Genomic DNA, 27,070 nt, shown 5'->3' on the forward strand with positions numbered 1-27,070 from the left:
CATTCTGGAAAACATACCATCAAAACAAGCAGCCTGAAACTTTTCTTAAATATAAACAACATCACAACCTTGCTAAAAAACAAATCATCAGAGACAAAACGTCCTACTATATTAAACTCCAATCTAACCAATCTAAAAGCCCAATACAATTCTGGAACTCCATTAATTCTCTTCTCAACCCAGGTACCAAAAGCAACCCCTGCCCTGACCCCAGCAAATTCGACCCTGAAATAGCCTCTCTATTCAACTCCTTCTTCACTAACTCCATAGTTGAACTGACCAAAACCTTCCCTAACAATAACCCCTCCCCTCAATCCACCCTTTTGTCACCACCACCATCTACAACACCCTCCGCCTATATTCAACCTTAAACCCATCTCAACATCCTATATATAAAAATAAAAAAAAAAAATTACTCTCCAAATTAAAACCTTGCTCCATTGCCCATGACAATATCCCATCCTCCATCCTAAAAATAGCCGCAGATGGTATTGCTCTTCCCATTAGCATCTTGATCAATAGATCCATGCTAGAATCTTATGTTCCCAAACTATGGCACACTGCCTTCATTCTATCTCTCCATAAAGGAGGCAAAAACAATAACATTTCTAACTTCCACCCCACAGCCGTCCCCAATTTCCAAACTACTAGAAAAATGCATTCACATTCAGCTCATGCCATTCTTAGCCAATAACCAACTAATCACACCAATCCAACATGGCTTCCGTCCAGGCCATAGTACAACCACTGCACTTCTCCCCTTCCTAGAGATAATAAATTTTGCCTGAGACTCTGGAAAAATATTTTTTACTGTTCTTCTAGATCTGTCCAAGGCATTCGATACCATCTCCCACACACATCTCCTAAACCATCTCTCCGACCTTAATCTCTCACAGAATACCTTATTCTGGTTTTCTAGCTACCTCTCCGATAGATCTCAAGCTGTAAAATGGGGGACAGGCACCTTAACCTTCCTTCTCACCCCCCACTGAGGTTCCCCAGGGATCCATACTCGGTCCAATGCTGTTTAACATCTTTATTAACAATTTCCACAAAGCCATACCCAATACCAAAATTGTACAATATGCAGACAATTCCACATTAATCTGCAGTGCCAGCAACCTCTCAGAGCTTCAGACACTGACCCAAGCTGCTTTCTCCACCACTGAAATTTGGATGCTTCAGAATCACCTCTCACTAAATGCCAATAAATCCAAAATACTATTATTCTCTCTCTCAAAAGCTTCCCCTCTTGATAAAATTCATTCCAAATCATTAACCAAAATAACTCCACTATAGAGGTTGTTCCCTTTGCCAAACTAATTGGGGTCACTATTGATGAACACCTGAAATTCGACACTCACATCCAGCGAAACATTAAAATAATCCATATAAATCTTGGTATGCTATGCAGGAACATCCAATTTCTCTCTCCTTCCACCAGACAAACACTTGCCACTACCTATCTACTCCTCTCACTAATGTATGGTGCTCCTCTATTAACTAACTTATCTGCCACACTCACTTCAAAATTGGAAGTCTGTTATAATAAGATTTCTAAATTTGTCACCAAAGCCAAATACTCCTCCCATCACTGTATTGCCCTTAATTTGTTACACTGGCTTGAACTCTACAACCATCTAGACTATCTTCAGATTACCACAGCCCACAAACTAATCTTTCAACCCTCTAAGTGCCCTGCTCTGTGCAACATCCTTCTTCCCCTAGACCCCTCTGAGAACTCTCAGATCTACTCACCAAAACCTAATCTGTGTCTGAAAACCCAATCGTCCTGCTGGTCATCTCCTGCTATGTTTTTCCTTAGCAAAAAAATGGAATTATCTTCCTTCCTCTCTAAGGACCTGTGCAAACTTTAAATCTCAGTTACATTTCTACCTTTACTCTAACAGAAAAATGCAACTGCATTCTCCCCACCGAGTCCTATAAGTCTCTCTCCACCTCTAAACCCCTCTCCAGCTATGATTAATAGCCTCACTAGCTATGATCTATAGGCTACCACACATATGTACATATTGTAAATATCAAATTTGTACCATGTACCTAAGAATCTACACCTGCTCTCTAACATGAAATGTAACTGTAAATTGTTCATTATTAATATTCTGTGTGTATCTAAAGGTAACATGTACCTAAGAAATTATACCTGCTCTCTAGCATGAAATATAATTGTAAATTATTGTTCTTTTCTATATTGTGTCTGTATCTAAACTTTGTGACATGGAGCTTTTCTCCCCGGGCCTCCACTGAAAACGAGCTCTCTGAGCCCAGTGGACACCCCTGGTCATCAAACTGGAAATAAATAAATAATCTTTTTAATAAGTGCCACTGGATCTTTTACAACCTCCAAAGCTACCATCAACTCAAGCAGATGGGGCTCAGTTTATTCTGTTTGTTTACTTATTTAGTGTTGTGTGTCTTAGATTTATGACTGTGTTCAACAATACCATTAATCATTTTACAGGTGCTATATTTGTTATTTGAAAGTTAAAGGTGAGAGTTACAGGCTGAGTTATTGTAGCAAATAACTTTGATGTTATTTGAGGTTAAAATGAAGCCTGGATTTGCTAAGCTCATATTGATAATAGTAACAGGTAGTTGTCATGGAGCATGACTTCCATTGTTGATTTAGAATAGTAGAATAAGGTTGAGTGCTCATCTGCATTCTGTACTATGCAAACTGATCTCAGGAGGTCAGAGGTGTTCCACTTAAGAACATCCCACAGACGCCTGCTTTTTAATATACCTTTAGAAAATAAGATTCCATCCCAGTACTTTCTGCATGAGATGATAAATAACCAGATGACTGGAGTCTAATTTTGACCATCATTTTTAAGAAAAGAAAGTAAAATATAATGAAAAACCTTACTGATGGTCTTGGGGAGAACCAAGAATTGGCAGTATTATTTTTTCACTTAATTGTGGAAGACTATTCCACTACCTGTAGTAAGCCATACAGGAGGGTGGCAAGTATATTTTTAGTTATTACAGAGGTCCAGGAATGCCCGTCAATACATTTCTCAAGAACTTGTGGAAGTAAGAGGAAATATGTTGGTATATAGTTAGGTAGTTCAGTGGATGACCCACCATTGTGGAGGTGGGCAACAGCTGAAGATTTGGAAAGTGCAGTGACTGTTGATGAGAATGGATACTGGAAAATAAATTATTCCAGCTGATAGATTAAGGTGTTTTTGTGGAGTATTGTGTGTAGTTGGTAATGAAATTTCAGGTGTAAAAGTAATTTTTACAGTATATCCATGTTGCCAACGGGGGTGAAAATTAAAATTTGGAAACATCCATTGATGTCTTATTCACATTCTCGAGGGTGACAACTTGATAAAATGTGGTCTGGACTGACCTTAAATCATCCTCACTGAAATTATTAGCTGTTGAATAAGTAGAAATTAGAATGGGATGTCTTATGTGAGATTGTCAGTTTGGAATTGCAGTAGAACATCTGTTCTGTGTGCTGGATGAAAGTAATTCTTTGTTAGTTATTAGTATTTATTAGTAGTAGTTTTAATTTGTTGCAGAGCATTTTGTATTCTATTTAATGCTGATGAAACAACGTCTAAACATGGCCCATTGTTACATTAGGAAGGAATGTAGTACGCAGATCTACGAACTTGTTTAATTACAGTAACCATGTTATCAATGAGGCCATTGTTACCCTAATAATAAGAGAACCTGTCTGTTTTCTATCACTAGGTGACTGATTCTGGACTGTATTCATGTGTTGCTACAAGTTCAAGTGGAGAGACAACACAGAGTGGCTACCTTGAGATTAGAGGTATGTATGTTCACTTTGATGCAGTAAGCTGTTTGAATTCTTCCTTCTTGGCTTCCTGTTGCACACCATTTTAAGAGGATTTCTGCACTGATGGCATTTTCACAGGGTCACAACTGCTGTATGCATCTGCTGCTCTCCATATTGGCATAAGTTTTAACTGCCAGGAGGTAATAACATTATATACTATATATCACAAAAAAAGTCTCAACTTTTGAGCTGAAAGTCAGGGTACTGTGATCAATAAAGCTCGTTTGCTTTTATCCTTCCTTTTAAGTTTTGTGTGTATTGCATTATGCTTTGACTAATTTATTTTGTTGGTTGTTAACACCAGTATTTCACCCCCACTAGGAGTTGTAAGAACCAGGGACAACCTTGCTGGCAGCCTGTATTGTGTAGTGCTCATCAGCTCTGTCAGTTTTGTACCCAACATGGAATTCCCCAATAGGGAAGGGAAAGGGTTATGAAGGAAGTGATGAAGGAACTGTCTTAGGAAGTTGAACATGATAGCGAGCAAAGCTAGTGATAGTAAAGCCATGGCAACATTGAATAGGGTTGCCACCTTTTCAAATGGCCAAAGTGGGACATTTTTGGTACAAACATCAGATTTTACAGGCCAACACATACCCACGGTCAGTACAAAGGATAGAACTTAACTTTTTTGCCTAAATAAAAGCTTATTCTTGCAGCATTTTAGTTGCTTATTCTGTTTCTTATAACATTTAGGTATTTTAGATACAGAATAACTGTTTTATGCAACTATTACATAAAATATAGGAAATAATTTTGTCCTAAAATATCAGGACATTTGCCATTTTTACAATTTTTTGTCAGGACACAACTGCCCAAAGAGGGACTGTCCCTCGCAAAGTGGGACAGGTGGTAACCCTAATAGCCACTGAGAGAGTTTAAAGATACAACTAAAGAGGTTAATTGGGCACTTTAATACATATTTACAGATTATAAACATATCACCACATACACGCTAAATTTTCTTCTAGTTGTAGTATTTATTGAAGACTGTGGTTCTCTGTACTCTTTTTAGGGAGGGAGATATACGCTGTATTTATTTATTTAATTTATTTCATTTTACTGACTTTTGTTTACCTGGAAAGTTTGAGTGGGCAGAAATCTGTTTTCAGCAGAGGCCAGGGGAGAAAAGTTCCAACATATTAAATGAAAACAAACCAGAAGAGTAGAATAATGAAAATATATAGCTTTGATATAGATTGCCATGTTTACAAGTGCAATATAAAATAGAGCTGTAAAGGGTGCCATTTTACTAGTATGATACAGTACACTACAGAGCAACCAATGAACTAGTAAGCTTTATTAGTGAAAGAACTGAGTTTAATCTATTGAAATTACAAGAGGTGAAGAGAAAGAGGGAGACAAAAGCAAATGAGAGAGAAGCAGGGAACTAAATGAATTCAAGAGAGATAAATAAGAGACAATGGTTAGCTGAGAAAAGGATTATTTGTAAGGTGACAAAGAATATCAGATGAGAGAGTGAAGACTGATTAGTAAAGAAAGGAATATGTGTATGTAAGAGAAGATGAAGTATACAGATAGATAAAGATATCTTGACAAAATACTAATAAGTGTTTGAAGGATATGTATTTTTGGTACCATAGTGAGTGAAAACAATTTTCAGTAATAGAACAGGAGATGGTAGTAAGTCAGAAAATTAAAAAAAATGATAACTTGAGTAAATGAAAGGAGAGGATGGCTGCAATAAAGTGGAGCGAGAGATAAAACTGTGGTTAGAATATAAATCTGGGTGAAAGAAGATGGTAGGTTGAAAGACAAAAATAGATTATAGGATGAGTATGAATTTATAGACCCGACACATAACTTTGTCCTAACTGTAATGAAAGTCTCTCACTGCACCTTTAAGTCTCACAGTCCTGCGTATAATGGCATTTTAAGAATTTGGGTAGCAGGATTTTATTATTGCTATTATTATTATTACTAAGTTTAAATAAAAAAAGTGTTGTATCAGAGTAGTAGTACACACACAGTCCATTGTTATGCACAGTAATCTCTTTTAAATCAACAAATTGTTGTTTTTTATTAACATCCTTTTTCACTCTTTATGTATTTTATTACACTGCTGGAAGATGAATTCTCCCTTTGCTTGTATCAGTATGACCTTTTCTTTACTGCTTACAGTTGTCTTTCATTTTATAAATTGTACTGTGTTAATGGCATAAATGAAATGGTCCTTCTCGGACCCTTTTCACCCGTGTAAAAAAAGATATGCCATGGTTACCACCTTGTTCCATCAATTCAAAGGCTCCATTTCAAATACTAGTTCATCTACGCCAACTGCATTCCTCAACTCGTCTGCAACTTCTTCACTACCCCCCAGTAATATACAATGTGATGGCATACTCCTCCTTTTCTAGGTCACACAAATTACAGTAAAAATAGTGAAGCAGCTCCTTCAAAACTAGCAGAAGCACAACCCTAACCTTGTATGCCTTGCCATTTGCTTTCTGAAACTTTCAGCTGACTTTATAGCCAAACTACGTAGCCTTATGTCCATGCTGTGTCCCACAAGTGGTCTTGTTTCAGCAAATGTTAAGCATGTCCTTATTATCCCACCTGGTCCACATGACATTAGATCCATCTCCATCCTTCGCCTTTCCACAAAAAATATTTGAAAAACCAGTCAGCAACCAAATCATCCAACCTATCAACAAGTATGGAATTTTCTTAGCTTCTCAACATGGCTTCAGAAGACACATAAACTGCAATCTACGCAGCAACCAATAAGTGAGGAGAGTAACATGGAGGCTGTGTTAGTCATGGACTTGAAATACATCTTTGAGGGTGTCAGCCATAATTTACTTAACCATAAGCTCTAAATCTTATCTTCCCATCCCCGTGTTCTCACTTGGCTATACAACTGCATAACAAACAAGACCATTATAAACAATCATCATATCTAACCCACAGCCACATTCTTGTAAGGTGTCCTACAAGGGTCTTTAATAAAGAGAAAGATGACTACAGTTCTGAGTAATGACATGCTATATCTCCCAGTTCTGAAGTACTTTATACAGACAACATCCTGTTCTATCACTCTTCTCCCTCTATTATTGACCTACAAACAAACTTAAAGTGACTTCCAAACTGTCTGCACCTACATCATCAACGATGAGCTTTGGCCAAATCCTAACAGATCAGCACTGATTTTGTTTTGCATACCACACAGACTGTGTTTTACTCCAACTTCTTTGATCCTTATAAAATCAGGAATCGCCAATGCTCTGCCTCTCTGTTACTCCGGTCTACATCATGATTCTTCACTAAACATCACACATGATGCACAGCACAGAGCTGATGAAGTTCTCAGTCAGCTTAAGGCCCACTACTCATTCTCTAAACACCAAACCCCAGAATCCAAGAAAGCATTTGCTAAAAGAGTGCTGATCCCTAGAGTGGTGTAGGGTCGCCTCTTAATTCCCTTAAACTAAGTAATATTAAAATCCTGCAAAATCCTCCCCTATCAGAGAACAGTATTGTATTTCCTTAAAGAAGTCACTGATGGAGATGGATTTCCTCTAGCTTTTTTTAATTTCAAGCTGTTAAGGTTTATCTACTGCCTTTTTCTTTCCCAACAGGCTATAAGTAAAATCTGTGGACTAAAGGCTTAGAGAAGCCTCAGTGGACCTCTATAACTTTGACTAGACCTCATTTAAAATCAAAGTCATCTCTGTAAAGTAGAACCATCTTCCTAAAGATGTAAGAGGGGGGAATAGATTATCCAGCTTTTAAGACTAATCAAAAAAGTATGTTCGTACAGTTACTACTTCCAACTGTTCCAGAGGTGCTAAAAAAGTAAGTTCAGACTATTAATAGTTGTAATTGTTGCAGAGGAAGTAGCTAAAAACTTTTCTTCCCTGCTAACTATCAACAAAGACTAAACCATTTATTTCTGGTAGTTTTGAAGTACACTTCTTGTAGTCCTGTAATACTCTTCTAAAACTGTCCTCTACTTTCCCAGCTTCATTAGTACTGCATTTTCCACCCTTTTTCAGCTTTTTTAATCTAGCACTTAGAAATCTCTGTAGCAATTTGTAATATAGTTATGTTTCTCATGCTTCCTTCAGTTCTGCTTTATGCTATTAGGATGTTACGTTTGAATGGTTTGTCTTGACACTCAGTCATTCAACTAAGTAGTAACACTTGAATATAGTGCATTTATTATATGTCATCTGCATACCTCTCAACCTCTTAGAACAAGAAATCTAGACAAAGCCATGTATGAAAGTGGGACAAAGGCCCAAAAATAGGGACATTTTTAAAATATTGCTCTTACAAACCTAGTAAGTTGATAAACCGGTTTTGCATTAGCATGAATTTTCTGAAGGGTATGAAGTCTGAAACTCAAATGTCTGTCATTATTTTCTAACATCAGTCTTTAATGATTTGCTACTAATTTGCCAGAAAACCACAATTTTATGAAAAAACAACCAAAAATATGTGGAAAAATCTGGACATTCTGCAAAAATCTGTACAGTTGAGAGGTGTTTAAAAAATTCTACAAAAATGTTACTTGCATTTGTAATTGTGCTGTTAATTGCATAATCAGATTCCTCCTAATACGTTGCCTTAGTCTTTAAGCACCCTTGTAGAACAACATTCAAAATTATCTTTGTATTTGTTAATGTTATTGTTTGTTCTTTAACTGCTCAGTCCTTGTGTGATGCCTTTCACAACAGTTGGGTTGTGCCTAAAAAGTGTCACTTGATTAGTGCACTTGCCCGATTAACAAATGTAAATGAATATGCAATTAGTGCACTTACCCGATTAACAAATGTAAATGAATATGCAATTAGTGCACTTACCCGATTAACAAATGTAAATGAATATGCAATTAGTGCACTTACCCGATTAACAAATGTAAATGAATATGCAATTAGTGCACTTACCCGATTAACAAATGTAAATGAATATGCAATTAGTGCACTTACCTGATTAACAAATTTAAATGGATATGCATAAATATGACCTGGGCAAAAAAGGCAAGGCTGAATGCAACATACACATAGGCAGTTTAATGCAGACGATCATTCAGCATGTTTTGGGGGTTGCGGGGGCTGCACTACCCAGGGAAAACCCACACCTCACTGTCTTCTCTTGCTTTCCCTGCCATCTTCATTTCTACCTTTCTTTTTATGTTTCTTTCCTTTTATTTTAACACATTGTTTCTCTTTTTACATCAGCTTAAATCCCTTTCTGCTGCTGCTTCTCCATATCTACCTAGTATATCCAGCATTTCTTTGTTTAGTTAACTCCTAGTACATTAATATTTCATGTACGTTTCATAATGCCTTCCTAATCTGTGCTATTTCTTTATTTGTCTTTCCTCTCTTTTTTATTTTGTGATATTTTATTACTTTTAAGATCTTCCTGCATACCTAACTGCTGTGCTGTACAAATTTTAATTCAGCTTGTAAATTGTTCCCAGAATTTTCCTGTTCATCTCTCCCATCCCTTTTTGCTTCTCCTTTAACCCAAATAAGTATAGTTCCCATTTGTTCTTTCCCATCTTGCCACAGATCTTTTATATTTCTCCACTGTTTTCTCATGTATATGATTTGGCCACAGACAAGTACAGAACATATTAATGATCCCTGCCTTCCCGAGTATACTTCCAGCATTTGCCATCTAAATTCTTTCCTCCTTTGTGGGTCCTCTTTGGTGCCTAAAACCACAAGTGCATAGCTCAAAATGATTGCTATCATATTAAGCTTAATTCTTGTTAGTGAGTAGGCCATTATGTTCACATCTTATCATTCCCTTTCCCTCTCTGTGTACACTTTTGTTCTCGCTCACCCTGCTTAAGCTTATTCATCAGATATAGCCATTTTTAATCATGTTTTGCAAGTTGATTCTGACTTTTCTTCAGTCTCAGCTCACTATGGGGCCACATCTCTTCATATAAAGTCATACATTATTTTTCAAACTTCCTCTGTGATTTCACTATCGTCTTGAATCTCTTTTTAACTCTTTCTATTCAGCCATCTAAATCTTCTTTACTTTTGAAAGTTATGTCTTCCCTTTTCAGGGTCTATATTAGAACATTGAAGTTTTAAAACTTTGAATGTTCGAATATCGACCCCTATTCAGCGACAGCTAAAAATATCGAAGCAACAGAAAACCAAATTTTTTCCTAGGGAAAAAATATGGTTGTCTGTTTCTGTTGCTTCAGTGTTTTCAGCACTGTGGTGAAAAGTTACGGGTTGGATTCAGGTAAGTGTGCGACTGAGTGCAGGTTAGGTTAGTTAGGGTGCGGGTTAGGTATGTGTGCAGTTGTGTGGACATGAGGGTTAGGGCGGGTTAGGTGAATTAGGGTTAGGGCGCGGGTTAGGTATGTGTGTGATTGTGTGTATGTGAGGGTTAGGGCGGCATGGGTGAGTTAGGGTTAGGGAGTGGGGGAGATGAGTGTGCGATAGTGACGGACCTTAGGGTTAGAGTTAAGGTAAGTGGATAGTTAGTGGTGCGTATATAGTTTATTGTAGGGTTAGGTGTAAGATTTTAGGTGTATGTGTGTGGATTGCTGTTTGTTTGGTGTGCTTGTGTTGTGTGTATGTGTTTTGGAACAGCAAACTTTTTCCCTAGGAAAAAATTTGCTGTTCTGTATGTTCAATGTTTTCAGCTTTCACTGAATAGTGGTCGATATTAGAGCATTAAAGTTTTGAAACTTCGATTTTCTAATATAGACCCCATTTTCATAGGATCGTGTATAGTTTAGTGTAGGGTTAGGTGTAAGATTTTAGGTGTATGTGTGTGGATTGCTGTTTGTTTGGTGTGCTTGTGTTGTGTGTATGTGTTTTGGAACAGCAAACCTTTTCCCTAGGAAAAAATTTGCTGTTCTGTATGTTCAATGTTTTCAGGTTTCGCTGAATAGGGGTCGATATTAGAGCATTCAACGTTTTGAAACTTTGATTTTCTAATATAGACCCCCTTTTCATAGGATCACATTGTCCTTATTACTTTATCTTCCCATTTTATCATTTGATGGTTTCTATTCTTTCTTCTTTCATACACCATGTTACACAACTTTTCTTCCAAATGCAGTTCCCATAATAATTTTGTCTTCTCCTGTTTTACCGTTCAGAAAAACTTGCATCAGTGTCATCATTTTCTTCTTCCTCCTTTTCCTGTTTCATCCTTTCTCTTGTGTCCTCATTAAAAAAAGCCTCCAGCTTGCTTGTCTGCTCCTTCTTTCTCTAATTTATTGGTTTATGTTGTATACCTCAACTGGAAGTAAAGCTCAGCCTCTTTTGACTTAGGTATTTTAGTCTTTCTCCTAACTAGCCTTGGCTGGAAGGTTCATCCCTGTACATCTATTATAATTCCAGGAGCATCCTCAGTCACACTTGTCTGCATTCCTGGGTGCTGTGTGTGTGTTAACACATAGCTGTCATCATGTGGGCTATATTTATTCTGCCAATCACCATCCAAGTCTTTCATTTCCATTTCTTTATTGCATCCTGCTTTACCATTTTCATCTTGCAGCAGTTTGCATTCTTCATTTTATCTAATGTTTCCCATATACCACTCCCAATTTCTTCATCTCAGTTTTGCTTCTTTTTATCCAATCCCTTCTGTTGATGTTTTGCTCATAATTGGATTAGTACTTTTTTTATTTTAATTCTGAGCTTCTTTAAATTTGTCAGAGCCTTTTATTACTTTTCTTACTGCTTTTCAACATTTTCTGCTAAAAGAAAATAGTCTCCTGTGAACACTGAGGAAAACAATTCCCTTTGCTTATCCTTTACTTTGGCTAGTTATAGCCTTATACGTGTTAATACTTATATAGCAAGCAAGAACATGAATGCTGAGAGCAGGTACCCATACCTGGCTCCTTTCTGTGGCTCGGATTTCCTAGATAACATTCTACTAGGCAGTATTTTGATGTCTGTTGTATATTGCATTGCATCCGTTTTCTAAATTCAATCCCAATGGTCATTCCTTCCAACATCCTTCTTAACAATTCACTGAAATACCTTCTTTATATTGAATAAGATAGCCCTTGTCTTATCAAAACCTGAGGCTTTTTGTAACATTAGTGCCAACTGTCACTATATTTTGATTGCTTCCCTTTAACAAAGCCAGCATGCCATTTATGTAAATTTAGTGGGAATGTTTTCTGTATCATGGATGCAAATAATTTTGCCATCCTCATTTATACTGGGCATTGATATAAAAGCACCTGGTTCCATAATGTCTTTCTTTTCTTTTCTTTTGGAAATACCACTACTCTGGCTTTCCCCATTAATTTGGGCATCTCTTGTATGTTTTTTATGTATCACAGATATTTGCTAGCTCGCTCTTTGTCTTCCACAATTATTTTTGCTGTCTTGCTGTGGCAGATGTCTAGCTCTGCTGTTTTACCACTCCCTTATCTGTCTGATTGCTCTTTTTAGCAGAAACGTCTGCCACTCGATTTTCTTCTGTCTCCACCGTTATCTTCCCTTCTATATTCTCATCTCCTGTATTCGTCTACTTCTTTATATAACTCACCATAAAAGAGTGCCATCTCTTCACTTATTTTCCTCTCTTCACTTCACACCTCTCTGGCCTTTTTCCTTAATTTTCCCACCGCATTTCTGTCCTTTTGGTTTTTCAATTTCTTAGCCAAATACTTTTGAGGTTTTCCATCAGACATTTTACTCTCTGTTACTTCATATCCATGTTCCAGTAATCTTTATGCTCTATTATGTTCCTTCTTCCCGCTTGCCCTGTTTCCTGTATTAGGCAACTCTTCAGTGTGACCTTGAACCCATTTACACTGGGTTACCCAAGCTACTTCTCTGAGTTTAACTTCCTCAGTAATTTGTTTTATTGTCTGTCAGTTAGCAAGTCCCTTGAACTTAATTTTCCATTTACATTAGTTACATAGCTAGTCTGTGCTCCTTTCTTACCTGATAGCCCCAACATACAAATGTCAGACACCCTCACTCTGAAGGATCTGTGTGGTCCCTCACTGCAGATCAGACTGGTGAACTGGTTTTGCTCTCCTACTCAGTTTAAATTGACGTTCCTGTGAATGTCTTTTTCTGTTCATATGTTCCTCCGTCTGCTTTTTCGTATTTCCCACTTTAAATTCTTTTGCCCCTCTTTACTCACATGTTCTATTCAGTCTGTCCTTCCCATTTTTATAGTCTCATTAAAATACTGCCTCTATCTTTGATCTCCATCCATCTTTTTTTAAAGCCTGAAAGAACACACAGCAGAAACATTTGTTATCTTCCTTTGATGCATAAATGTTATCAGCTCTCTGTACATTCCATTTTATTTTTCAGTATCATATTGGTCATATCCCACTCCTTTTTTGCTGTACTTTTAATAGAATTGCTGTCAGTTGTCATCAAACTAAAACTGCACTATTGTTTTTTTCCCTCTTGTCTGTTTGATAAAAGATTTTTCTTTAGTACCAGGTTTCCCTATTTTGGTTATCTTCAAGACAAATTTTATGACTCTCTCTTCATACACTATTTTTGTCATTGTTCTTTTTCACTTTTATCAGGTTGAACTTCTGTTCTGTTCCTTACTTTCCCCCGTATCCTCTTTACCCCCAACCTATCTGGGTTGCCTATCTCCTCCTCCCCTTAACCTTGGGTCCTTGGGTATAGTAAGTGCGTTCAGCTTGTGTGCTGAAGTGGAATCAGCTGCATTCTTAGCATGTCATTAGTTTTCATATGTGAATAACAGACCCATATGCAGTCTCATGCCTCCCAGAATAGCCTTCTCTTCCATGTGTTGTTCAGACAGACACACCTCTGGTTTCTTTCAGTTCTTCCTCTTCTTTTCATCCTCATTTTTTCTCTCTCCTTCGCCCTATCTGTTCACTAGAAAGACTACAGGTGGTCTTGCCTTTATAACTTTTCTTATTCCATTATTGTTTCTGGTACCCTCAATTTCCACCACCTCCCTTTCCATTTCTCATTTTCAAATCACTATAAATTATACAAACAAGCCATATCTTCATTTTGTGAGCCTCTCAACTTGTACCCTCTTTGATTATTGAGTTCCTAATATGTCAACTTCTTTTGGCATACTAATATTGAAGCATACAAATATGCAAATGTAAGATCCTGAACTTGCATTCTTTGCATATAATATAAACTGTATTTCAGCCTTTTGCTGCTTCCTGCTAAGTTATTGTTTATTCCTTGACCACATATTAAAGATGTGTCTGCCCTGATGTTACATGGATGTGTGTGTTTTAGACCCTCTTCCATCCATGGAACTTGTACACAAGTACAAAACATTTACTTAGAGAAAACTATCTACACATCTGTATACAGTATTTTAAGGTTTGGACATTCTCCACTGTCCTCTCACCCCCTTCTTGGGATGGGCTGCATACGTCTAAGGTTCATACTGCCAGCATTTGTGTTAGCCTTTAATCCATCTTTTCCTGTAACATTTTATAGAAGAAGGAATAGAGAGAAGCCTTCTAGATTGTTAGTGGGAGTGGTAAGCACTAGGTAACCTATCTAACACATAAGGAGTGATTTCTGGCTCAGAAATTTTAGTTATTGGCTGTTTGGGCATTTTTTTCCATCTCTCTCAACTTCCTTATTTAAAAGCACACATTTGCAATTGTTTCCACCCTTTCCTGTAACTAGTCTAGTCCAGATACAGATTTGCTGTATCCAGGACTGTTTATAAGCTCCTGAGATCCCCCAAGCCTTTCTGTGTTGGAGGGAAGCCTTCTAGCTTATCAGTGGGAGTGGTAAGCACTAGGTACCCTATCTACTACAAGAGAAGTGGTTTCTGGCCCAGATATTGTGGTTTACTGGCCTTTTGGGCAGATTCTTCCATCTGTTTCAACTTTCTGATTTAAAAGCATGTGTTTGCGGTTGTTTCCCCCCTTTCCTGTAACTAGTCTAGTCCGGATACAGATTTGCTGTGTCCAAGACTGTTTGTAAGCTTCTGAGCCCCCAAGCCTTCCTGTGTTGGAGGGAAGCCTTCTAGCTTAAAAGTGGGAGTGGTAAGCACTAGGTAGCCTATCTACCACAAGAGGAGTGGCTCCTGGCCCAGAAATTGTAGTTTATCGACCGTTTGGACAGTTTTTCCATCTCTCTCAACTTTCCTGTGTAAAAGCCTGTGTTTCCGCTTGTTTCCTTCCTTTCCTGTAACTAGTCTAGTCCAGATACAGACTTGCTGTATCCAGGACTGTTTGTAAGCTTCTAAGTGGTGTCAGAGTCTGCTCTTCAATTTTTCCCTTAGATCTACTAGTTCTCTCCTCTCCTGCCCTTATACTAGCTTATTAGTCTAGCACTTTACCAGACTTCTTGTAGCAATTAATGTAGCACACAAAAGTTCTACCAGCATCAAACGTTCTACAAGGAAACAGATCCAGTACTATTATCAATGCCCACCCCTTCAGGCATGTCTAAAGGTCTGTTCCCTGTGCTTTCTCCTATTAACCTGGTGAACTTGGGCATCCTGAGGCAATGTAGCAACTGCCTCATGTACACCGATAACCCTGTCCTCTTACCTTCCAACAGTCAGACTTGCGAGAGATGCACTTATATATCCAAACTGGAAGCCACGCACTCTCCAGCCAAGACCGGAATAGCTGGTCAAGAGGAGAAGGTCAACACTTGCACCACACCACATGGAACATATAGCCCTCCAGAACACGCACCAACACTGGCTTCACATGAAAACACAAACCACACACTCACCTTCTTGGAGGCTCTCAATAAAAGTCTACCAAAGCAGCAGAGACCTCCAAGACAGAAACGCACTTGGCCACAACAACGCAACACTAATCATGAGACACATAACTCTCCTAAACAGTGTACCACTCAACCAAAGCCGCTAAGGCAAAACAGCATGCCCAACACACTAGTCATAGGTGACTCGATAGTGAGCCACACTGATGTCCCACTCACTAGGTTGAATAAGGAGAAAGTAACAGCTGCCTGTCAGATGCCAGGATTTGCCACATAATGCATGCACTCAGATGTTCTTCGTGTTTCACTGTTGCAGTCATCACATTTGGGTTATCTGCCTGCAGGAAGCCCTCAGCTGGCCTGAATACCAGAGTCTTTAGATTTCTGCATCAGATGCTGCCGCTTCTTCCATGACGTCAGGGGTATAAACATGCAGCCGATGCCATTACAACAGTCTTTCTTGCCATGTGGTGCCCGAAGCAGTTTGCAAGTGCCGGTCGGCTAACTCCTGAAATTTTCATTTCCGAGTTTCAGACCTGAAGTCTTCTAAAAGATAAGTACCCCATTGGGGATCCTTTTTTCTTGCTCTAACCGATGTCAGAAAAAAATTAATAATTGTCTCGCCTGTGGAAAGCAAATACCTAATATATATCTGACACGACACCTGCAGCAACTGGAAAGGCCCCAAAAGTTCCTCACCAAAAGGATAAAGAGTCTCAAAAATATGTCCTATGCTGCCCGACTGAAGGAACTTCAGCTCTTTTCAGTCGCTTACCGTCTGCTCAGAGGTGACCTGTGCCTGACATACAAGGCCATGTCCAACCCAGAATTGATGAACATGCTTCACCTCAAAAAATCTAGATCCCTTGGAACTACAAGGGTGGGAGACTTAAACCTTGACACGGTTATTAATAAGACGTGCTGGAGGGACAGATTCATCACCCAGAGACTCCCTATGCTGTGGAACAAAATCCCGGTACATGTGAGGCAGAGCACCTCGCTGGCTTTGTTCAAGAGAAATCTTGACCAATGGATGGGAGATCGCAGATATACCCCAGGGATTATCTCTGTGTCACTGCTTGACAGAGGCACAGCAAAATAATGGGCATAGTATCCTCCAAACTAAAGGGGTGGCGAAAGCCACAAAACTCTGGGCTAGGCTTATAAATGCCCTTGGGCAGATAGCCTAGTATGAACCTATGAACCTATAAACCTATAATAGAGATTTTCATTCTTACTGCATCGCCTGTTTAGGCCCAGACCACATCATCCCTCGCTGTCAGTTTTGTGCCTTGTTCAATGCCCAAACTATTCGTCGTTGGGCTATTTTTGTAGCTGAAGCCCTTATTACTTTAATTAGGGGAAGCCAGCCTTCCCCCCTCTAAGAGACCTAGAACTGATTTTTCTTCTGATCAGGAATCTGATTTCTCTGTTCCTTCTGACTACCAGGACATACTTTATCTTCCTATGAGGATTCTGAAGCAGAGGATTCCATTCCCTCTGCTTCCCCTCAAGAAGATTTTTTCTTTTAGTAAAACCTTGCATACCCTTAAGGAGCATTTCTCCTCGGAAGGCCAGGACTATTCTTATTCCAAAAAGAGACTCAGGGAATGTTTAAGCCTGCCTCAGCACAGGCCTCTAGCTATCCCTCCTGTTCTGGAGATTGTAGATGTTTTCTTTTAATCCAGCCTTACCGCGGATACTTTGCCTCCAGCTCCCAGGAAACCTGACCGGCACTATAGAGTACCTGACTCTCAGAAATTCCTTTTCAAGAATCCTAATGTGGATCCGGAGACCATTTCCAAGGACCAAAAGGCATTAAGGCCACTACTGCCAAAAATCTTACCCCTTCTGACAGGGATTATAGGGCTTTAGACAGATGGGGTAAGAAGGTATACACCTCTGCTACTCTGGCCATTAGGGATTTAAATTGCCAGTTTCATATGTTAAAGTATCAGTGCATATTATGGGGCTAAGTAAACAGAAAATTATGTTGATTCCTGACTGTGCAGAACACAAAGATTTACAAGAGTTAATGCATTGTGCTGACCAAGTTGGTAAACATACTTTGCAGTGTGGTTTTGATGCTTTAGAAGCATCTTGCAGGGCTGCTGTCACTGGGTCTGTACTTAGAAGGCATGCTTGGCTTAAGGAACAAAACCTGCCAGATCATGTAAAAGCAAAATTACTGGATGCACCTTTAAACCAAAAGTGCCTATTTGGCATTAAAGCAGAAGTCGTCCTAAAAAGGATGGAGGAAAAAGCTAAATCTATGCAACCTGTTAAAAATTTCTTACAAGTACAGCCACCTAGATTCAGTAGGCATTGGCCTTCAAAGAACTGGTCCTTTCTAGTCCCTTCCAGGCCTTCTCAGTCCAAACCCAGGGGCAGCAGACCACCAAGACTTCAGTCTCAGGTTATGCACAGATCTAAATAGTGGAGTTCTCCCATGTCCAAAGCAGGGAGTAGTAAGCCACCCCCTATAGTAAAATTGCATAATGATTTATCCTTAACTCCTCCAAGCCTTGCTCAACTACTTGGACCTTTAGGTGGAAAGCTTGCCCTGCATGCAAAAAAACTGGAATGCATTACCCAAGTCAAATGGGTTTTAAACATTGTCTCCCTAGGATACAGATTTCACTTCCACTCACTCCCGACCCTAAGTGGATGGCCAGACCTCCCCCCAAACCAGTGGATGGAGGCCCAAAAACAAGTACTCTCTCCTCAGCATCAAGGCTCTCCAACCTGTCCCAGCAGAACAAAGGGGACAAAGCTTTTATTCAAGACTGTACCTGGTTCCCAGAAAAGAAAACTCCTGGTGTCCTGTCCTGGATCTGTCTATTCTCAACACCTTTCTGGTGGTTCCAAAATTCAAAACGCTAACTCTCCAACAGCTGCTTCCTATGCCAGCCAAGGATTCCTGGCTGGCAACCCTAGACTTAAAAGAAGCTTACCTGCACATCCCTCTAATGGAATCTTGCAGGAAATACCTACGCTTCAGGGCAGGCTCTGTGCAGTTCTCTGCACTTCCCCTTGGCTTATCTACTTCGCCCAGGGTATTCACAAAGTGCCTAGCTCCAGCCATTGCATTTTGCAGGCAGAGAAGTATTCAGATTTACCCATACTTGGATGATTGCCTGATTCAGGCGGAAAGTCAGGACTTGCTATTATAGCACCTGGCATTTGTAAAGAGACTTCTAACCTCACTGGGGTACACCATCAACAAAAAGAAATCACACCGAGTACCCTGCCAACAGATTGTATTCCTGGGAGGAAGCTTGAACACAACTTCCCAGATGGCATTCCTCACTTCAGAGAAACAAATTTATTTGACAAACTACTTCAACCTACTGGCCACAAAAAAACAGCTATCTGCAAGGAAAATACTGCAAGCTCTGGGGTTCATGGCCTCTTACATTCTGTTAATTCCATATGCAAGGCTGCATATGAGGAAACTTCAATAGTATCTAAAAAGTCTATGGTATCAACATTCTCAGGATCTGGAAACAATAATTCCTATCATACCGTGTCTAAGGGCAGTGTTCCTTTTCTTGGCAGAGGCCTGCAACCAGAACAAGGGACTCCCTTTTACTCTACCCCCTGCCACCCAAACCCTAACAACAGAGCAATCAGACTATGCATGGAGGGCTCACATGTCAGGGCAGTGCATTCAGGGCAAATGGAACCCAAAGCTGATACACCTGCATATCAATCAAAAAGAAATGTTAGCTGTACAGAATGCTCTGACAGCCTTCAAAGACCTCATTCTTCCAGGACAACTATTGGTAAAGACAGACAACACCACAGTTATGTGGTACATAAACAAGCAGGGGGGGAACCCATTCCTACCCACTCTGCAGACTAGCCATGGCTCTGTGGAACACAATCTTGAGCAACCAAGTGCACCTCCAAGCTCAATTCCTGTCAGGCAAACTAAATTCACTGGCAGACAACTTAAGCAGAAATCTCATGGACTCACACGAACGGAAACTGGAACCCAAAATATTCAAGCTTTTGATGAACAGATGGGGGACTCCAGACATGGACCTGTTTGCCTCCCCTCAGAACTATCAATTGAACAAATACTGCACCAGAACTCCCCACAGCCAAGCTTCGAAAGTGGATGCCCTGTCCTTTACCTGGGAAAGCCTCCCAGTCTATGCCTTTCCCCTCTGCCTCTCCTCTCGAAGGTCCTACTAAAGATCAAACAGGACAATCCAAGGACAATCCTGATTGCACCAGACTGGCCATGCCAGCACTGGTACCCTCTTTTGCGCAGTCTGACAGTGCTACAACCATGGCACCTGCCTTGGACCCCTTCCCTGCTGTCCCAACAGGCGGGCCAGATTGTACACCCTCAGCTTCAAACCCTGAACCTTGCAGCCTGGCTAATTCCTTGAGCTCACCTCTAGCAACCCTCAGTAAGTAGGTGCTGGATGTCATTTTTGAGGAAAGGAGGCCTAGTCCTAGAAAATCCTATTCAGAAAAGTGGAAAAGATACTGTTCCTGGAGCCAGTCTTAGAGGATGGGCACAGCGGTGCCCAGTTTACCTCACATACTAGATTACTTAACAGAAATGCTCCACAAGGCCTATCCTTCTCTTCAAATAAGATTCATGCCTTAGCCATCTCAGATCATTATAATACTGAGCCACCCCTCTTCTCTCATCCTCTGGTAAAACAGTTCCTTAGGGGGCCAAACATTTAAGACCTCCAGGAGAGCTCCCACTCCAGCCTGGGACGTTACCTTTGTATTGGAAAAACGTACTCCTCCCCATTTGAACTGGCTGCTACAGCAGAGTTGAAATTCCTCTCTTGGAAAACAGCTTTACTTCTAGCCATCATTTCAGCAAGAAGACTGTCTGAACTGCAGGCCCTTATGGCAGTGGAACCCTTCATTATCTTCCATGTGGACAGGGTTTCCCTCAGGACTAACCCATCTTTTATGCCCAAGGTGGTATCTAGTGTTGCGTTAAACCAGTCTATTCATTTGCCTATTTTTTCCCCTAATCCTCAGAATAAAGGGGAAAGGATACTGCATTCTCTGGACATGCACATACATCTTAAATTCTGTTTGGACAGGACTAAGCTCCTCAGAAAATCTGACCAGCTGCTAGTCAGCTTTGCTGTAGGGGCAGAAGGGGAGGCCATTTCAAAGCAAACCATTTCCAAATGGATAGCACACTGCATCCATTTCTGCTACAAGCATCATGGAAAACCTACCCCACAAGGGGTAAGAACACATTCCAATAGGGCTGCATCTACCTCTGCTGCATTTCTCTACCAGGGACATCCTGGAAGCTGCAACCTGGAGCTCTGTACACACTTTCAGCAAGCATTACCACTTGTCTATCTTTATAGATAGATTCATAGGTTCATAGATAAGTACTAAACTAACTGCCTTGTGAGCCATTTTAAGCCTAGCCAGTTATCCCTTGTGAGACTTAAACCCTGCACCTTGTGTTTGTAAGGCAAACACCTTAGCCATTAGGCCACCCTCCCAATCCCTGGAGCTGGATTTGCCACAGCAGTCTTACTGGGTCTGATTGCCAGCCCTAATGCTTCTTACTCCACCTCCACCCTTCCAAAGCTTTGGGAATCTACCCAAATGTGATGACTGTAACAGTGAAACATGAAGAACATAGTACAGTTGTGTAAACTTGCCATAAATGTAAATGTTTGAGTGTATTCACTGTTGCAGTCCTGGTTACCCTCCCTCCAACCCCCTTATTGTCTTTGCTTTCACCTATCCGTTTTGGTTTGGCATATCTTATACTATGTGTATTTGCTTTTTACTGGGGTGTTCCACACCATATAATTGCTTTCTATTGTGGAGTACCTGACATCTGGGGCAAGAAAAGCTGTTGTAATGGCTACGGCTGCATGTTTTATACCCGTGATGACCTGACGTCATGGAAGAAGCGACAGCATCCAACGCTGAAATTTCAAGACTCTGGTATTCAGGCCGGCTGACGGCTACCTGCAGGCAGATAACCCAAATGTGATGACTACAACAGTGAATACACTCAAATATCTACATTTATAGTAAGTGTACATAACTGTACTGTCCCTCAACAACAGGTACTCTGTCATTGTACATGTGGGTGTGAATGACCTGAGACGTACCTCCCAGGACTACATGAAAAGAGACATGGAGGAGCTCTCTGATTATGTAGCCCAGGCGGGTATGACTCTAGCCCTTAGCAGCATCCTACCATCATCCAGAATGATACCTCAGTACAAGCAGAAAATGATTGATTTCAACATTTGGCTAAGTTTCTGGTATTATTCTAAGGGACCCAGTATCTGTCTGCTTGGGATGACATGATTGACAGACCTCAATGCTTTGGCAGAGATGGCCTGCATCTGTCACCCTTGAGCTTCTGGATACTAGCCAAGGCTCTTGCCACCCCTATAGTGCCTTTTTTAGGTGGTGTTCCAAAGACCAAATTACCACTGTAACAGCTACAAACAAATGCAATCTGAGGGTCATGCTGCTCAATGCTAGAAGTCTAAATCTCAGAGTGCACTTGCTCGAAGCACTCCTTAAAATGGAGAACATTGAGATTTGTGCTGTAACAGAGACTTGGTTCAAGGCAGCAGAAAGCACCCCTGCACTACCAGGCTATAACTCATTCCACACATTTCGGCCCCAGAACTTGGACCGAAGCTCCAAAGACGATGGTGTTTCCATATTCATGAAGGATGCACACACCTCCAGACTGGTAGCCCAACATAACACATTAGAGATACTTCAGGTGCAGCTAACGTTGGGTAAGACAGCGATTCAGGTCGTAGCCTGCAGTAGGTCCCCAACCATGTCCCAAGACTTGCACTCCATATTCCTAAGCACTGCGGAAATTATTAGGGTCCAACCTAACACACTCTTACTAGGCGACTTCAACTACCCCTCCATTAACTGGGTAAATTACTCATGTACCAATACATTTGCTGAACGTTTCCTGGAGTTCATTAATTCCAGTGCCCTGGACCAGCTCATTTTTATCCCCACTAGAGGTAGCAATATTCTTGACCTGGTCATTACTAACATGGGCAACTGTTGCTCTACACCAATAGTCGGCTCCTCCCTGGTTAGATCTGACAACAAACTAATCACCTTGGAAATCCCACATCCCTCCCACCTCACCCCCCACCCCCCACAAAGGTAACCACCAAAGCTAACTTTGGGCTCCTAAAAACAGAGGTGGCTAACTTCATGGCACCCATGCAAATGGAGAATAGCTGCATGACCGCAGAATCATACACCAGTGCACTGTACGAACACGTACAGAAATGCATGGATCTTGAATTACCCAATAGAACCAAGATGCTCTCCTCCAAAAAAAGGAAGCCAATCTGGTGGTCCCCTGCCATAAACAAACTCTACAACAGAAAGAAGAAACTGATGCAGAATAAGGTGAAGTCCCAAGACTGGAAAAACTCCCTTATCAGCCTCAACAAAAAGTTGAGATCCCTCATCAAATCCTTTAAAGCTAACTATGAAAACAGAATTGGAGCACATAGTAAAGAGAACTACAAGGCCTTCTATAGTTATGTAAAGAATCTCCATGACAATACCCAGATTTGCTCTGAGCTACTGTACAATGGTACCTCCTATACCGAGCCAACAGATATTGCCATTATACTGGCCGACACATTCAGTGCCAACTTTACCCCCCCCCCCCAAGGACCAATCACAATACCAGTAGATTGCCATGCACACAGTATTACTGCTGCACAGGTTAAAACAGCACTGTCCAAGGCCAAGAATACAGCTTCTATGGGACCTGACAATATCCCTGGCTGTGTTCTACATGAATTACAGAGTGAACTGGCACCTCACCTTTTGCCCTGTTCAATCACAGACTCATCTCAGGCTTTGTCCCTACTGAATGGTGCACTGCTGCAGTCATTGCTCTCCACAAAGGAGGAGCGACTACAAACCCTGGAAACTATCACCCCATTAGCCTGACAAGTCTGGTATGCAAAGCTATGGAACTCGTCATCATGGACCTAATAAACAAGGATCTAAGGAATCTCCAAACTCTGGATCTCACACACAGTTTAGTTTTGTGAAGGGTAGCTCATGCCTACTCAACTTGGTCGACTTCTTTGAGTCAGCCATCAGAGCTGTAGATGAAGGCAAGGTGGTTCATACAGCCTACCTTGATCTGACCAAGGCTTTTGAAACCATTCCCCACTCAGGAATCATAGAAAAACTCAGTAAGTTTGGCATCAACCCCTATATCACTAGGTGGGTTGCAAACTGGCTCACAGATAGAGCCCACAGTGTGAAAGTAGCTGACGCCCCAAGTGATGTTGACATCCTACAGAATGGCCTCACTGAGACCAACGACTGGTATCAGAACCATGGCCTTAAGCTGAATGCCAAAAAATGTCATCATCCCCTTTGGGAAAAACCCAGTTCCCATGAATTACCACATTGATGGTAGTCCACTGAATACAACACAGGTTGACAGCAACCTCTCCTTTGATCATCACATTGCCACTGTTGTCAGAAAGTCCTATGTGGCACATCTCATTACTAAGGGTTTTACATCCAGGAAGAAAGAGGTCATTGTCTCCCTCTACTCTTCTCTCATCAGGCCAGTCATCGAGAACAATGCTCCATTTGGCATCTACCTCACTAGACAACTGCAACAAGTGGAGAGGCCGCAAAAGTACATCACAAAGAGGATCCTAGGCCTTAAACACTTGTCCTATATGGACAGACTCAAAAACCTCCAACTATTCTCCATCTCATATTGCCTACTTAGAGGCAATCTCTGTTTGACTTGCAAAGCCATGTCTGGCCCAACTCTGTTAGAAATGGTACATTTAAAGAAATCCCAATCCCTCTGTGCCACAAGCTCCAGAGACCTCAACCTCATTACCACAATTAACAGAACATGCTGGAGAGACAGGTTCATAACCCAGAGACTGCTATGGAACAGATTTCCCATACATGTCAGGCAGAACACCTAGCTGACCCTCTTCAAGAGGAATCTTGATGAGTGGATGGGAAACAGAAAATTCACCCCGGGGATAACTCCAGTGGCTCTACTCGACAGAGTGACTGGGAACTAAGATCGGGTGGCACTATGCCAGGGTAATCCTATGGCTAGACTTGTAAAGGTCCCAGGGCCATTAGCTTAGTACACACCTATGAAAAGTTTAAAATAAGATGTATTGTACAAAATGTACAAAATATTTTAGCAGGGCATTAATGTATTGAATTATCATTCAAGTAAATATGTATATATGGGTTGTAGTGTTTTCCAGTGTTTTGACAATTCTAATTGAATGTTTTGATTGTTTTGTAAGTCATATGATCAAGATTGTCATCCCATGGCATCTGAATTTATTATATGATGCATTTATATGTTAGTTAGTCTGATGCTGTTTTCAGTACAAAGGTTAAATGGTTACATGTTTTTCTTTATTGTTATTACATTATTATGTGACACATAGGCATTCTTGATCATTATTTTTCTCTGAAACAACTTGAAATGTTTTGTACAATTGTGCTCTGTAACAAATGTTACAAAAAAGTCCATTACCCCATCAGTACAGCTTCAGGTAGAAATGTGCATCCCTTTAAATTATCAGGTACTAACTGCAGTACGGAAAAAGATTTTGCTTTTGCTCGTCTCAATTATCATTCATTTTTCTTGAACTTATCCCAGTATTAAAAATACTAGAATATTCCATGGCCATTACTACCGAGATGCTTACATAGGTATGTCTCTTACTTTAGTCATCACCTTCTGACCATTATTGGATGTTAACATAAACCCTAAAAACAGCAGGAAGATTTAATTCATATTACAATCTTTGCATTTAAAGTTCTCAGGTAGTCTCCACAAACTTCATGTGTTTTTGAAACTGGTATCCATCTTTATAACATAAACAGGTCAACCAGTTACTACTGACAACTGCACTCTGGTTCACTATAATTGTTCCAAAAGTAACCCTAGGATGTTCTTCGTGTTTCACTGTTGCAGTCATCACATTTAGGTTATCTGCTTACAGTAGCCCTCAGTCGGCCTGATTAACAAAGTCTTGGGTTCTGCGTCAGTTGCTGTCCCTTCTTCCATGACGTCAGGTCGTCAGGGGTATAAAACATGCAGCCACCATTACATCAGTCTTTCTTGCCATGCCGTGCCTGAAGCAGAAGCAGTTCTCAAGTGCTGGTCGGCCCACTCCTGAAATTTTCATTTTCCAGTTTCAGAACCGAAGTCTTCAACTAAAAGCTAAGTACCCCGTTGGGGAATCTTTTTCTTGCTCTAAACCAATGCCAGTAAAAGTAAATAATTGCATTACTCGTGGAAAGCAAATACCTCATAAAGTTTTTAATTCGTGCTGTTTTCCTTGCCTAAACCCTAACCACAACGTACCTTGCTGTTGGTTTTGTGCCTTATTTAAACCACAAACTATCCATCATCGGTAGATTTTTGCCTCTAAATATTTTGGTGCTCGGTTCAGTTATCCTGATATGTCTTTGGTAAGCCATCTGACTACCGATATTGCGAAAAAAACGCAAAGATAAAGACAGTGACAGGCCGCCCAGATCCAAAGCTGCCGATGACGCTTCTCCTAAGTCAGTCGCCAGTTTGCCGGTACTCAGTGAGGCGCTTTCGCAGCCCCTGATACCCGCTACTTCAGATTCACAGGTCTCTACTGAGACCCATTCGGAGTCCGGTATGCCGCGAGCTGCTTCAACTGTGGAACTTGCGGATGTCTCTACCTTGGATGGGTCCAGAGCCGCTGTGCAGGCACCGGCTTCTGAGGGTGTATTCAGGCCTACTGATTTGCATATTAAACCAACGCCATCTTCTTCTTCAAGGCCTAAAACTCGAACCATGCCTAGAAAACTGATGCCCAGACCGCATGGTCAGGCCTCTATGCCTAAAAAAACAAATGATAAGAATGGCTGAAGACCTTATTACTTTAATCAGGGGAAGCCAGCCTTCCCCCCTTGAAAAGACCTAGGACTGAGTTTGCTTATGATACTTCTGACCAGGATTCTGAATTTTCTGTTCTTTGATGACCATGATTTACCCTTATCTACCTATGATGGTTCTGATGCTGAGGACTGTATTCCCTCTGCTCCTCCCCCCAGAGGATTTATCTTTTGGTGAAACCTTGCATACTCTCAGGGAGCATTTTCATTGGGAAAGTCAGGATTTCTCTGATTCTAAAAAGATGCTTAGGGATTTCTTACTCCTGCCCCAGCACAGGCCTTTAGCCATACCTCCTGTACTAGACATTGTTGATGATGCCTTTTTGGAATCTAGCTTGGCCCCCTGACACTCTACCTCCTGCTCCCAGAAAACCTGATAGAGATTACAGGGTCCTTGACTCTCACAACTTCCTTTTGAAAAATCCTACTGCGAATCCTGAGATAATTTGACAGGGACCCAAGGGCATTAATGCTACTACTGCCAAAAATCCAACCCCCTCTGATAGGCACTCCAGTGCACTGGATAGATGGGGTAAGAAAGTATATACTTCTGCAACCTTGGCCATTAGGGCCTTAAACTGCCAGTTTTATATGT

General features: G+C 40.7%; 1 protein-coding gene across 4 annotated transcripts in view; it reads left to right on the forward strand.

The window, feature by feature from the left end:
* ROBO3 (roundabout guidance receptor 3) overlaps nucleotides 1–27,070 on the forward strand; it is a 2,447,731-nt gene that overhangs the window by 1,955,838 nt on the left and 464,823 nt on the right. For all 4 annotated transcript variants that reach the window (XM_044081188.1, XM_044081190.1, XM_044081189.1 and 1 more), the window contains one exon: nucleotides 3,727–3,808. In XM_044081188.1, the coding sequence (XP_043937123.1) occupies nucleotides 3,727–3,808 (82 nt within the window). The remainder of the gene's footprint in view (nucleotides 1–3,726; nucleotides 3,809–27,070) is intronic.

The sequence above is a fragment of the Protopterus annectens genome, chromosome 8.part0 (assembly GCF_019279795.1).
Source record: "Protopterus annectens isolate FY-2018-M chromosome 8.part0, PAN1.0, whole genome shotgun sequence".
In the NCBI taxonomy this organism is placed as follows: domain Eukaryota; kingdom Metazoa; phylum Chordata; order Ceratodontiformes; family Protopteridae; genus Protopterus; species Protopterus annectens.